The sequence below is a fragment of the Channa argus genome, chromosome 4 (assembly GCF_033026475.1).
Source record: "Channa argus isolate prfri chromosome 4, Channa argus male v1.0, whole genome shotgun sequence".
Classification (NCBI taxonomy): domain Eukaryota; kingdom Metazoa; phylum Chordata; class Actinopteri; order Anabantiformes; family Channidae; genus Channa; species Channa argus.
In genome coordinates, this window is record NC_090200.1 from 16,968,046 (window position 1) to 16,980,171 (window position 12,126).

General features: G+C 40.0%; 1 protein-coding gene across 14 annotated transcripts in view; it reads left to right on the forward strand.

Annotated features, from left to right (window-relative positions):
* Positions 1–12,126, forward strand: part of frmd4a (FERM domain containing 4A) — a 95,847-nt gene that overhangs the window by 70,793 nt on the left and 12,928 nt on the right. For 9 of the 14 annotated variants that reach the window (XM_067500086.1, XM_067500087.1, XM_067500085.1 and 6 more), the window contains 8 exons: positions 1,177–1,261; positions 3,226–3,282; positions 4,026–4,048; positions 6,282–6,365; positions 6,470–6,535; positions 6,630–6,687; positions 6,849–6,935; positions 11,189–11,264. In XM_067500086.1, coding sequence (XP_067356187.1) covers positions 1,177–1,261; positions 3,226–3,282; positions 4,026–4,048; positions 6,282–6,365; positions 6,470–6,535; positions 6,630–6,687; positions 6,849–6,935; positions 11,189–11,264 — 536 coding nt within the window. Of the gene's footprint in view, positions 1–1,176; positions 1,262–3,225; positions 3,283–4,025; positions 4,049–6,281; positions 6,366–6,469; positions 6,536–6,629; positions 6,688–6,848; positions 6,936–7,118; positions 10,975–11,188; positions 11,266–12,126 lie in introns of those variants that run through there. The other 5 variants (XM_067500084.1, XM_067500092.1, XM_067500079.1 and 2 more) reach the window with 3 other exon arrangements.

Here is a 12,126-nt window from a genome sequence, read left to right on the forward strand (position 1 = left end):
ACACACCCAAAGATTCAGGGCTATAATGGAACAACAATGAGTTCAGTCCAGGCCTGAATCCATTATCAGTTCAAACATATTTTAGTAGCACAATAGAAGTTTTTTTGTGTCTGGATGTGTGTGTGTCTGAGCAGGTGCACACACGGCATGCCATTGCATGCTTATGTGATTTTTGGGTGATGTGTGTGTTCCCAGTCAATGCAAGGCACATACCCACCTCCTGCTGAGTCAGTAGGTGTGTTTTTGCCTTCTCGCTTTCTGCTGGCACTGTGTGCATGTCTTATGAACACAGATTTAATTAAATGTTCAAACTGAATATTGGCAAAGCTTCTCTCGTTTTCTCTTGCAGCTCAATGAGTAACATGGTTTAAGCTCTCTAGTATTGATCCTGTTACGATCCCTCTCACTCGATATGTATACACTGTCATATGCACACAAATCGACACATTTATTGATGTGTGTTCATAGGCACGTGTTTAAGTCACATTATACACACTTTGGGTTGGAGGGTTTGAGGACATTCGACAACTAAAACTATGTAGCATCTTTGTTGTGTGTTTTAACCAGAGAGAAACTTAACAATCTGGGGTTTCTAAGTGTGCTACCATAGCTGCCCTCTGGCTCTGCATGCATTCATGAGCTAAATTTAGATGGCATTATTATGTTAGTTCCCTGCTTACCGATCTGCCAGAAGTGGGTTACTGTGCTTCTCTTTTCAGTATGTGACAATGTGTGTGAGAGTGTGTGTGTTAGCTCTGTATGTATATGTGAAACCACTACACACTGCTGATATTGCAAAGAGAGAGACAATGTGTGAGGTGCATCATTCGCACATTCAATTCGTGTGTGTGTGTTTACACATTGTGGAATGTGCTCACTAATGATGGACAATTTCCAGGCACCATAGCGAGGGAGAGAATTGGTTTAGGAGTATGTTAAAAAGATGTTTGTAAATAGTTAGCCTCTGGTATGGTGTGCCCCCTTTTGGTCGTACTGGACATTGCACCATTTCTATCACATCTGCATAATCTGTCGTTATTTTTGTCTTTGAAACAAATACATAGTACATAATCACTGATCTGCTTATAGGATTGCTCATAGTAATTAAGATCAGCTAATGGTCATGTTGCCCTTACTTCTGCAAATATACTAAGACGTTACGTTCTGCGTTTTCAGGTTCTACATAGAAAGTATATCTTACCTGAAGGACAATGCCACTATTGAGCTGTTTTTTCTTAATGCCAAGTCTATCATCTACAAGGTAAAGTTATTACTTTATTTCTATAATGCATATTGAAATGTATTCTTTCCTTTAAAACGCTGTGAGTGGTGGTGGTTGAGATACTCAAAATTTTCGTAACCAAAGCCAAGGTTAGCTTATGGTCTGGGGTGTTAAAATTTACAGTATACATATTGTTAGAAGCATCCCACTCCATCAGCCTATTTTTTATTGTCAATGAGATGCCGCAAGAGGCCAGCTCATGTTATGTGCTGCACCAAATACCAGCAACTAACGAATAATTTGACACATTTACTGCCATCTGCCAGTGCTGAAGCACAGTTATTTTAATGGCAACTGAATTTAGGCCTTTAAAGAGGTATTAACACTAAAGGCAAAAGGCAGATAGAAGTATTTTGACAGATGTATATTCTAAATTTCTCGGGGTAATTAAAAAAACTCACTCACAGAAGGCTGTGTGTTGTTTATAAAATGTAAAGTGAGGAGGAGACTGTCCTATTTATTTAAGCAGTTCATATAGGAATTAGGTAACCTCACGGTTATCAAATCAAGTCTCTTTTCATTTGTCTTCCTTCTACCTCTGTACTTGATACATGGTTGGCTTGTTGGCGTTGTTAAGTAGTTACTTGTGCTGTCCACAAGAGGGCGTATGTGGCCTAATGAAAAATAACAGGGCAGAAATGTCCCAGTCAAAGCCTTAAGAAAATTGTGATGTCATAAAATCCATTATTATGTTGATGTGTTTAATCGAATCCTGAAAATGTTAACATAGTGTTATTGTTGACAAATAAACATAGACCAAGCATTTTTTAAGTAGACTAAAGTTTTGAATGGTTTCACATTTTGAAAAATGCCTGCTCATTCTAGTACAATGGTTTCTTGTATGGAGTAGATGTAATGACCTGTATTCTTTACTAGATCTTTTCAAAAAAAGCAAACCTGAACACAGAGTGCAACATCAGTGGCTAGCAGTAACCCAAGAGAGTGTTCCACAAACAGAAGATTTGTAGTTCATTCTTGTCTATTGTTCTGGTAAAATGTCCTTGAAGAAGATGCTTAATTGTTCATTTATCACAAGTCACCCCTGATAAAGATTTTCCACTACCTCTGGAACAGATACTATGGAAGGAGAGAAGCAAAGAATAGCAAAACAAGAAATACCACACACTGATTTAGTAAACATTCAATGCAATTTACTATCAGGATGTTCAGTTTTAGCAGTAGTGAGAGGCATGTGACAACACAGGCAGTACAAAAAAGTGTGTGAAAAAAAAAGTTGTAGCCATGGTGGGTGGTACACACAGGGTGGCTTTGTTCTGTCTACTGTTTCATCCTGACTGTGATCTCTAAAACAATTAAGAGGTAGATTGTAAAGAGAACATTCCTGCCATACCTGACCCACAGCTCACTGACCCCCCCCTCTCATTCAGTGCTCAAATAGCATATAGCCTGGTTGATATGATCAGTCATTAAGTACATAACCCAAACACTAATCATGCAGTAAAGCCTAAAAGTTAGTAAATAGGCTCGCACTCTCAGGCTCTTTTAATCAACTCCCTTCTCTTATATTTTCTAATTACCAGGGTTGTTGGGTTGTTCACATTTTCTCTAATAACTGAGGAAAACAAATGCTCTAAAATACAAACACCTTTCAAAAATGTTTTGAGCAATCGTAACCAGAGCATCTATGCACACCCTCAAACCATATATCCTTGCTCACAACCCCCCCTTCACTTTGCCTCTAATCTCTGAGCTCCATCATCATGAAGAGGTCATGAAATTAGAGAAGTAAGAGGGAAAAAATGGAGGGGGGCAGGGAGATGAAAGTAACTGCCAACCCCATCATGGAGAAATGGATGATGATCAGAGGCAATTCCATTTTTACTCCCATCATTAACACAGTGCGTGTTTTATTTACTCAACGCCAGCAGAAGGAGAATGTATCATTCATGGCCCCTGTCCTCTCTTCTCTATTCATCTTGCAGGAGCTTATTGAAGTCGACAGCGAAGTTGTCTTTGAATTGGCTTCCTATATTCTACAAGTAAGACTAAGTGTGTATGTTCATGTGTGGGTGTAAATGTCTGCCTGAATTTCTTTTTTTCACAATAATTGTCACATGAAGCCAAACACATTAGCTATTTCAAGGCTGTTGCTCTGTAATAATAAACTTATTAAATAGTTTGAAGTTTTCTTTCAAAATGCCAGCCTTTGATGGTGATGGATTATTGTTGGTCAATTGTTAAACTCATAATAATTTAATGTAGTCATCACTCTTTTGGTAATGTGCAGTGAGGTTGTGAAGTTTTAAAGCCCCAAAAAGCTCTACTGTCTTTGTTGATAGCTACATTCCTTGCTGCCAGAAAACCTCTATTAGCCTAAATCAATACATGCCAAACTAACACAGAGCAACAAGTATTTTTTTTAACATCACAAATTTTCTTCAAAGTCCAGTCCTTTGTATTTTTCTATCCCTGTCTGAGAGTAGGTCAGCCCATTAATGTGAATGCTGCAAGGTCATGTTACCCATACACTGGGCTGAATGGTGTGTGTGTGTGCATGCGTGCAGGTGCACATATACAGTATCAGGTATCTGCCCCGTAAGCCTTCAGAGGTCTCACTCCAGGTTGAGGTTTAATGTTTCTCACTGATTCCAGCTCAGCAGACTATGCCTGACTGCACATGCAAAAAGAACATAAACTGGTCACTGCTTAGTGCTCACAGTTTCTATATATGTAAATCATCCTGTCTTCTCATTACTTTTCTATTTTCCTTTCTGTTCAACAGGAGGCTAAAGGTGATTTCACCAGGTAAGCGGACTAGTAACTTTTAATGTTTGAGAATAATGTACAGGTCAGTAATTACAGTTTGAATCTATCCTTAAAGCTGGTCGTATCACATCTATTCATGTTGGTAACCAACTGCTTTGTTAAGCAGAACCAGCATGCCATCATACCTAAATTTAAGATTCAGCAATTCTTTAGATATTATCACTAGAATAATTGTGTTCTACCACCTCCATTTCACCTACTTCAAAGTTTACTTTAAATTTCCCTGGTGCCAGAAGGAGTTCCATCAGTCAATGCGTTTCCATGATTTTAACCAGGTTACAGTCGGCTTTTAGGAGAAAGCTGCCTCATTTTTAAAACAAAGTCTGTCTAAAGTCCAACACAAAATGTAACTAACACAAAGTGCCTCATAGAAGTCTAAATAAGACTATTCCTGTTCTGGATTAGTTACATGTGTCTCCCCTTTTTTTCCTCTCTGTCTGCCTGCGCTGTCACTCTGATGCAATGAGAACAAACACAAAAAAGAATACAGTTAAAATCTGTGAGCCAGGCTTCCAACATACGACAGAGGTAGAGAAATCAAGTTACTCCTCTGCTTTATGCATACAGTAACCAGGTTTCATGAGTGCATGTAAACACAGTTCCTCGTTTACCTGAGAGAGCTGATTTCTCAGTGTACACTGGTTACTTAAGTACAGTATGTGTTCATTTAGGAAGATATAGCAAAGTCAAGAGAGACAATAGAGATGATATCAGTGGTTGACATGGCGGATGACATCCTCTGGCCCCCTGGGCAGTGAGGTGCATGACTGAGAACTGTCTTTGTTTCTAAGCTTGATTTACAGCCCTCCCTAACTTTTTTCTTTCATTCTCATTTACTTCAGCCTGTGCTGCCATTCATGAGAGAAACACAGATTACATGTAGCTATTTGTTTGTATGTGAAACTAGACATCATGTCTGTGTTGTAGGCAGCCTTCTCCCAAGACAGAAATAAAAGATTTGCTAATAGAAACTTAAAATAGTCAGCCTTTGACAATATCATAATAACTTTTACTCTTTAAATCCTTGGGCTGTGGAGGTTTCCAGTCATGGTTCATGTGAGCTATGCCCCACATGTGGTTCTTCATCTGTGATGTTGGCCTAAATATGTGTCATCCCTCATCCCTTCATCCCTTTGATAATGCACTACAGCAGCAATCACCTCTGACCTCATTTCCACCGGTGAAAGGAGTAAATAAACACAATATCCTGCAGATGACTGGAATGTGACAGACTCTGGAGACATTCCTTTTATCCTTCTCCCCCTTTCCTTACCCAGTCCTCCCACACACATGCCTCCCATCTCTCAAAGCTCTGTAGACCTATTCCTTGGTGTGGTTCTTCATTACCATAGACTGTACCCCTCCTCCACATTGTTTCACTGTATCGCACCATTGCTGTTCCTTTAAAAATACACCAACTAATAAATTACAGAGGACACTTTTTGGTATTTGTTCAGACTGAGCTCTGGCCTGTCCTTTCTTCATGAACAATTTAACCACATATACCTAATGAGCAGTTGCTTGAATGGATATCAGCCAGTCCAGACACACAGCTGTGTTCACACATTGAAGAACAGCCGGGCAGGGTGGAGGGGATGGATCTCTTCCAAGGTTTTAGCTCATAGGTTGTCCGCTTCCCAGGGCTTTCCCCTATCCTCTGGTGGAGGCTAGAGAGAGGCTAGGGGATTAGAGAGGGGTATTAAGACCTCCAGTCACTGGAGGTCTGAAATCTGAATCTGGGGCCAAGTCTTTTTGGCTCTGTAAGTTGTTCTCTCCCTGTCTCATTTAGTCTGTCTTTGTTGTTATCTTTTTTCCTCCCTACCTGCTTTGTACCTCATTTTATCTTTATTTATATTTGATTGTGTTTCTGTCCCTTTTTTCACTGCTTCTAGCTACCATGTTGTCTCTAAAGCTTCTCAGGGAAAGACAGTGCCCAGACTCTGAAATAGCTTTTATGCCATCAGCATTCATTCGTCTCGACTGAATGTAGTTAATTTCCCCGTTTTTTCCAAAGTTAACATGTCATTTCTAAAACAGTTCTGGGAAATATTTGGTTTTACTTTAAGTTGTTATGCTAAATCCTGTATGTGTTCTCTTTCTACACTTCAGTGGTATTGCTTCGGTTTTTGCATGGAACTATTAGGCCTACAGCAGAGAATGATTGTTCTTGCAGAAGTAGAGTTGACCATGTCTTGTGGTTTCTCCCTCCCAGTAATGATGCAACCAGGTCGGACCTGAAAAAGCTGCCTGCTCTGCCCACCCAGGCCCTAAAGGAGCATCCATCTCTGGCCTACTGGTGAGAGACTAGCCCCTTATCCAGAAAGCCACAAGAACATTGCACACACACTAATGTTCTTAATAATATTTCCTTTTATCTGTTTTCTCTAAACTGTCCTACAGTGAAGACCGGGTTATAGAACACTATAAGAAGCTCAGTGGACAGTCCAGAGGACAAGCAATTGTAAAGTATGTGTGTACATGTGTCTGTGGTTGTATTTGTGCACAGTACGAGAGGCTGTTTTCTCTCTAACATTATATTCTTTCTTTCTGTTCCTCACAGTTATATGAGCATTGTAGAGTCCCTGCCCACATATGGAGTACATTATTATGCTGTTAAGGTACAGTTTTACTGCTCTTCCTTTTCTTTTTTTACAAACACGCAAAACACACACTTTTTTTCACTGTGGACCTGCAAGTAAGCAGTGTAAGATTTTGGATATAGCACTGAGCTCTCACACACAGGTACAACCTTTTCTGAGGTATTTATGTTGTGTTTTAGGACAAGCAGGGAATCCCATGGTGGCTGGGTCTCAGCTATAAAGGCATATTTCAGTATGATTACCAGGACAAAGTCAAACCCAGGAAGGTAAGATGATGCACTCACTGGTCTCTGCACTACAAACAAAACTCTCCTCTTTATAGTCATTGGTCCACACTTGATGAGAATTAAAACAGTAACTGGTGAAATTCACCTTCTTTTTAAGGACAGTATTTTCTTTAATATAAATAATGTATTGCTTTTGAAAGAAATGTCTTTTTTTAGTTTGTCTGTCTGATATCTTAGTAATTGTTTTTTTTCTTAACTGTCTTTTTTCATTCACTGAGTCAGATGTAGTGTTTGGGAAAAACACTAACAATAGACATATTACTGTCTGCAGACATTCAGTGTTGGAATGTTTTATCCTGCTTTTATTTCTGCTTTCTGTCGACATAGTGCTGTTGGTTCATCTGTGAAACTATTTCTTACCTCCCCTCTGACCTTCAGCCATGTTTAGAACCTTGATCTTTGCCATCCAGCCTTGTCTCACATGGTGTTAATAGCGTTGACAGCCTTGCACCATACAGACTGAACACCAAGACATTCATACACACATACACTGTATGCTGTTGCTTATGAACACATGGGAACACACACACACAGACAAACAGAAACACAGACACACTCAGGAACTGGACTGAACTCCGAACTCACCATCCTGATGAATACTTCCTGTCTGCAACAGCGTTCCTGTTTGCCACCAAAGCTGTGCTGTGTCTCTGTGTGTGTGTTGTAAGTAGAGTGCCTTAAAACCGAGCCCCATTCTTGCCTCATTTCTATATTGATTCTTATGACCACCTTGTTGTTAAATAACTGTAGATGCAGGTCACTATTTTAGATCAAACTCACAAATACCTAGATTGTACTAGGAAGCCATGTAAAGAAGTTACCAAATCATATGTGTTTTGCAGTGTATATACATGTTGGCTGAAAGTGAAAGATGAAATAGAAGAAGAAGAAATGGAGGGAAGAAAAAGTTAATAACATTCCCTCATAATTTACTTATCAGTCATTCAGCTGCCATAGCAACATTCAGCGTAAGTTGTTGGTCCATTCAGCTCCAATACTGAGCCCCTCATTTTCTTCTCTCTACATCTCTCTCCTCTTCTTTCTCCCTTAACCAAACTCATGCACACACACACATTTGAAAGCAGCAGCAGAAAGAGTATGACTGGGCCTCCTTTAATCTAAAGACCTTGACCCTTCAATATATTTGCAGACTACAGGTCCTTTAATGCAACATCACAGATCCAGCTAATCTGCAAATACCCCAACTAATACCCCAATGGATACAGATTTTATTTTCACTATTAAGGGAGACAGGTAGGGAGGGTAGAGCTCCTTCCCACAGACGTAGACTACATTTTGGTTTTTCACATTGTTCGGGAAGTTCATATTCCATTTGTTGTGTTAGTAATGGGAGTCTTACCTGTTTTACCAAACCAGAGAAATATCAGTTGATTTCATCCAAAAAATCCACAACTAGGAACAACTGACTCAAAGTGTAATCACTAGCTTCTTACGGCTCAAGTTTACAGTACCGTGACTCAGCGAGCTGGAGGCTGAACACTAATTACGAAAGTTTTTGGCCATTAATAATTTTTCTGACAGAGTAATGTTTATGTTAAGTTTGCAACACAGAAGCCTGTTCGTCATTAATAAGCAACTAAGTTTCAAGGTAGGGTGTATGATACTCTAGGTGTGTATTGTAGACAGTTGTGTTTAATTAGTTAGTCTTTTTACAAGGGGAAATCCTGTTGTTTGTAGATGCAGACTATCTACCGCACCCTTCTTGTTAATTTGGGGATGTTAAAATACTTTTTCCCCTCTGCTTACCACAGGCCACATGCACACATGTAGTACTCACAGGCAGGGGTTTACAACCAAACCACACACCATACTGATACCTAGTTAGTATGTCCTGACTCATTTAGTCAGAGAATATAGGGTCTGTGTGTTGGTTATTGTAGAAAAGCTTCTGTTGAAAGTAAACACCAACTTAGTATAGTCAACTTTTGCTTGCTTTTTTGCCTGTTGTAAATCATTTTCCACAAATGTCATACCTGCAAAACAATACAACCAAAACACAAACAACAGGAAGTGCCTCCAGTGTGTTTTTTTCTCCATGACAACTGGGGAAAATAAAGTAGTATTGCACAGCATAACTCCACCCATGGGTGAAACAATAGTCTTTGGGACCCTCAGGTCTAATTCTGGATTATAATAATACCTGGCCTCATAGTTATACTGGCCTATGTTTTTTAAATGTTCTATTCTACCATAGTCCCCAGGGAGTCCCCTGCACCGACTAAGAGACCTTTACTCTATCAGATGTGACCTTTTCACCTGTGTCCTCGTGTGCACACATATTATTATTAGACAGAAAGGGGTCCTTGCACATGAGCACCCAGTTCTTTATGAATTATGACCAGTCCTATCATGTCCTTGTCTGTGTTTCTGCCATTGTGTGCAAGTGTTTCACAGTCAAAAGGAACAGGATTCGTAGCAAATATCCATACAGAACACACAAACATTCCTTGTCTTAATACTAGAAGCAACTGCCTCCACTCACTGAGTTTCTAAAAGAAAAAAATGTCAGCATTTTTTTTTTTTCAACAGATGTTCAGTTTATCGTATAGACTTCAAATGTGTCATTATTACAATGACCTTATGTAACTGGAGCAATCTTATGACTCTGGGGGGGCAATTTTAAAAACTGAACGGAATCAGATCAAAAAATGTCTAACTCTAATCTCTAGAATAGCTCAGATGCACCGCGTTTATTCATGTGATTGTCCTTAACTGTTTGCCCACATGCACATATATAACTTGTCCAGGATCAAAGTCGACTTTGAGAATTGCAGCTTCATCGACCTCGTGTCTGAACACAGTTACAAGCACCTATTTTATCGCTACAGATTTGGGGCACATGTAGCCAACACACACAGACACACACACATTCATACACTTACTCTCTCACTATCTACCCTAACCTCTATATTTAGCACCCATGCTACATTAGAACTTCACACTCCATTGAAAATGCATGGTACTGCAAGAGTTTTGATAAGGGCACCAGTTTGCTTTCTTCATGCTACTTCACTCACATACACAAACATTATATAATTAAAATACATATGTTGACCTGTTTTATAAACTTTTTTCAGAATATTAATCCCCCTCCTTCCTTTCCCTCCCTCTCATCCCTCTGTCCATTGTTTTCCCTTGGCTGTTAAAATTCCTAGGCTGTGACCTGTTACTCACTTAGTGCCCTTTTTCCTCATTTCCTCCCTTATCCTGTCATAGCTGGGTCTCATACTTTGATTCTTGTCTCCTGTTTGGCAGTTCGTGAACTTAATTTTTCTCAGGAGTATTTGGTCGTTGTAGATTTGAAATGTGTGTGTGCTCCAGCTGATAGACGGAGGCTCTCTTGTTTTCTCTACTCCTTTGCTAACAAGAAACAGACTCAGACTTTGCATGTGTATGTGCCTGCACTGAGGTCTGACTAAACAAAGCAAGGGCACTTCAGTTGTCAGGGCCACAGAAAGCTTCTTTCCCCCTTCATCACTCTTCCTCTGTCCCCTCATTACAAACACACACACCTCCCAACCGCAGAGCTCACAGCAGAAAGCACAGTCCCTGAGGGAGGGAGGAGGGGTCAGGAGGAGGGGAGGCATTTAAACGCCCCCTCCTTCCTCACTCCTCCTAGCAAAGCTCCAGGAGAAGAGGAAACTTAACTTTACACACTCTCTCTCCACCAACACACACACATATGCACATGCTTGCAGATGGTGAACACTCGCCATCTGAAAACTTTCTGTTCCCCTGCATCTGGGAGGATTTAGGATACACACATGCTTTGGAGTACGTCTTGAGGGAAACTTTCTCGCCCAGCTGGCTTTGGCTACATTTAAATACATACTGATGGTACATAAAGGGGACGGAAACAAGAAAATAAAAAAGCCTCGGAGAGAAAAGAAAGCCTCCTGTTTATCACACTGTGTTTCACCGGTGAGGTCATTCCATGCAGGGATCCACTGAGGACAAGACTGCCTGATCTGGACCTGATCAGAGAACTCCGGACTAGGTCCTATTTTCTCCCTCCACCTACTGTGGTCCTGACTCCTCCTTTGCATCGGCTTCTACCATTTTTCTCTCCTCCTCCCCGTCCTTATCCATTTAATTTTCTCTCAAAACAAATTGAAACAGAGAAGAGAAGAATTATCTGAAAGCTGTGTGGATTTAATGTAGAGCATGTTTTAGGAAGCAACCGTAAAGAGTGTGTTTCTTCCAAACCTCAGGTGTTTCAATGGCGTCAGTTGGAAAACCTCTACTTCAGAGAGAAGAAGTTTTCAGTGGAAGTTCATGACCCCAGGAGGTAAATTTATATCACAAATACAAGCTATTGTAAAGCCATTATCAACTTGTACAAATGATTTGATTATTATTGATTTAAAAAAAAGTTGACTTGTATGATAGGCTGGTCATTGGTTCGACCATTATCTCATACTGGTCCTGCTTTGATGATTAGTGGATGTTATTTTGAATAATTTCCCACCAGCTAACATTTGGAAGTGATGCAATTTTCCCTCTGCTGTGAACACATTCCAGTAGCATTTAATGAGCATTCCAACTGCCCCATATGTGAATGTGTTAAGATTGTGGCTACATACATTGCGGAGCAGGAAAGTACAGATCGGAATCTAATTCAATAATGGTTGCAGCATTTGACTTGGCAATAGAGCAATATATTGGGGATCTCCCGGTGGAGCTTGACTCATATTAACAGGCTGACTATTAACACACTTGTGCTGCCACATGCATTCACAAACACATGCTTTCTCTCTCACACACACACACACAGGGTAAACTCCTGACTGTTGACCACAGAAGGATAGATGGCTTAGTGATAGCTGTCTGGGAGAGGAAGTGACCTCTCTCTTGTTTATTTAACATGGCTATATATGACGTGTTATTCGACAGACGAAGGGAAGGAATGGGAGAAAAAAGAGGCGGGTTAAACTGAGAGCAGTGGTGTTTTCTATAAAGGAAGCTGACATTAGGGTGAGCTGGTCTGTTGCTCATCTACAGATGTGTGTTTAAGTAAGGATGAGTAAGCAATGGAAAACATTGTGTGTGGCTTTGAAAAATATCTCTCTCTATATATATATATATATATCAAGCCTCTAGTATTTCTTTCTTTTTCTACTTTTTGATAGTGTGAGTAATTTTACCAACA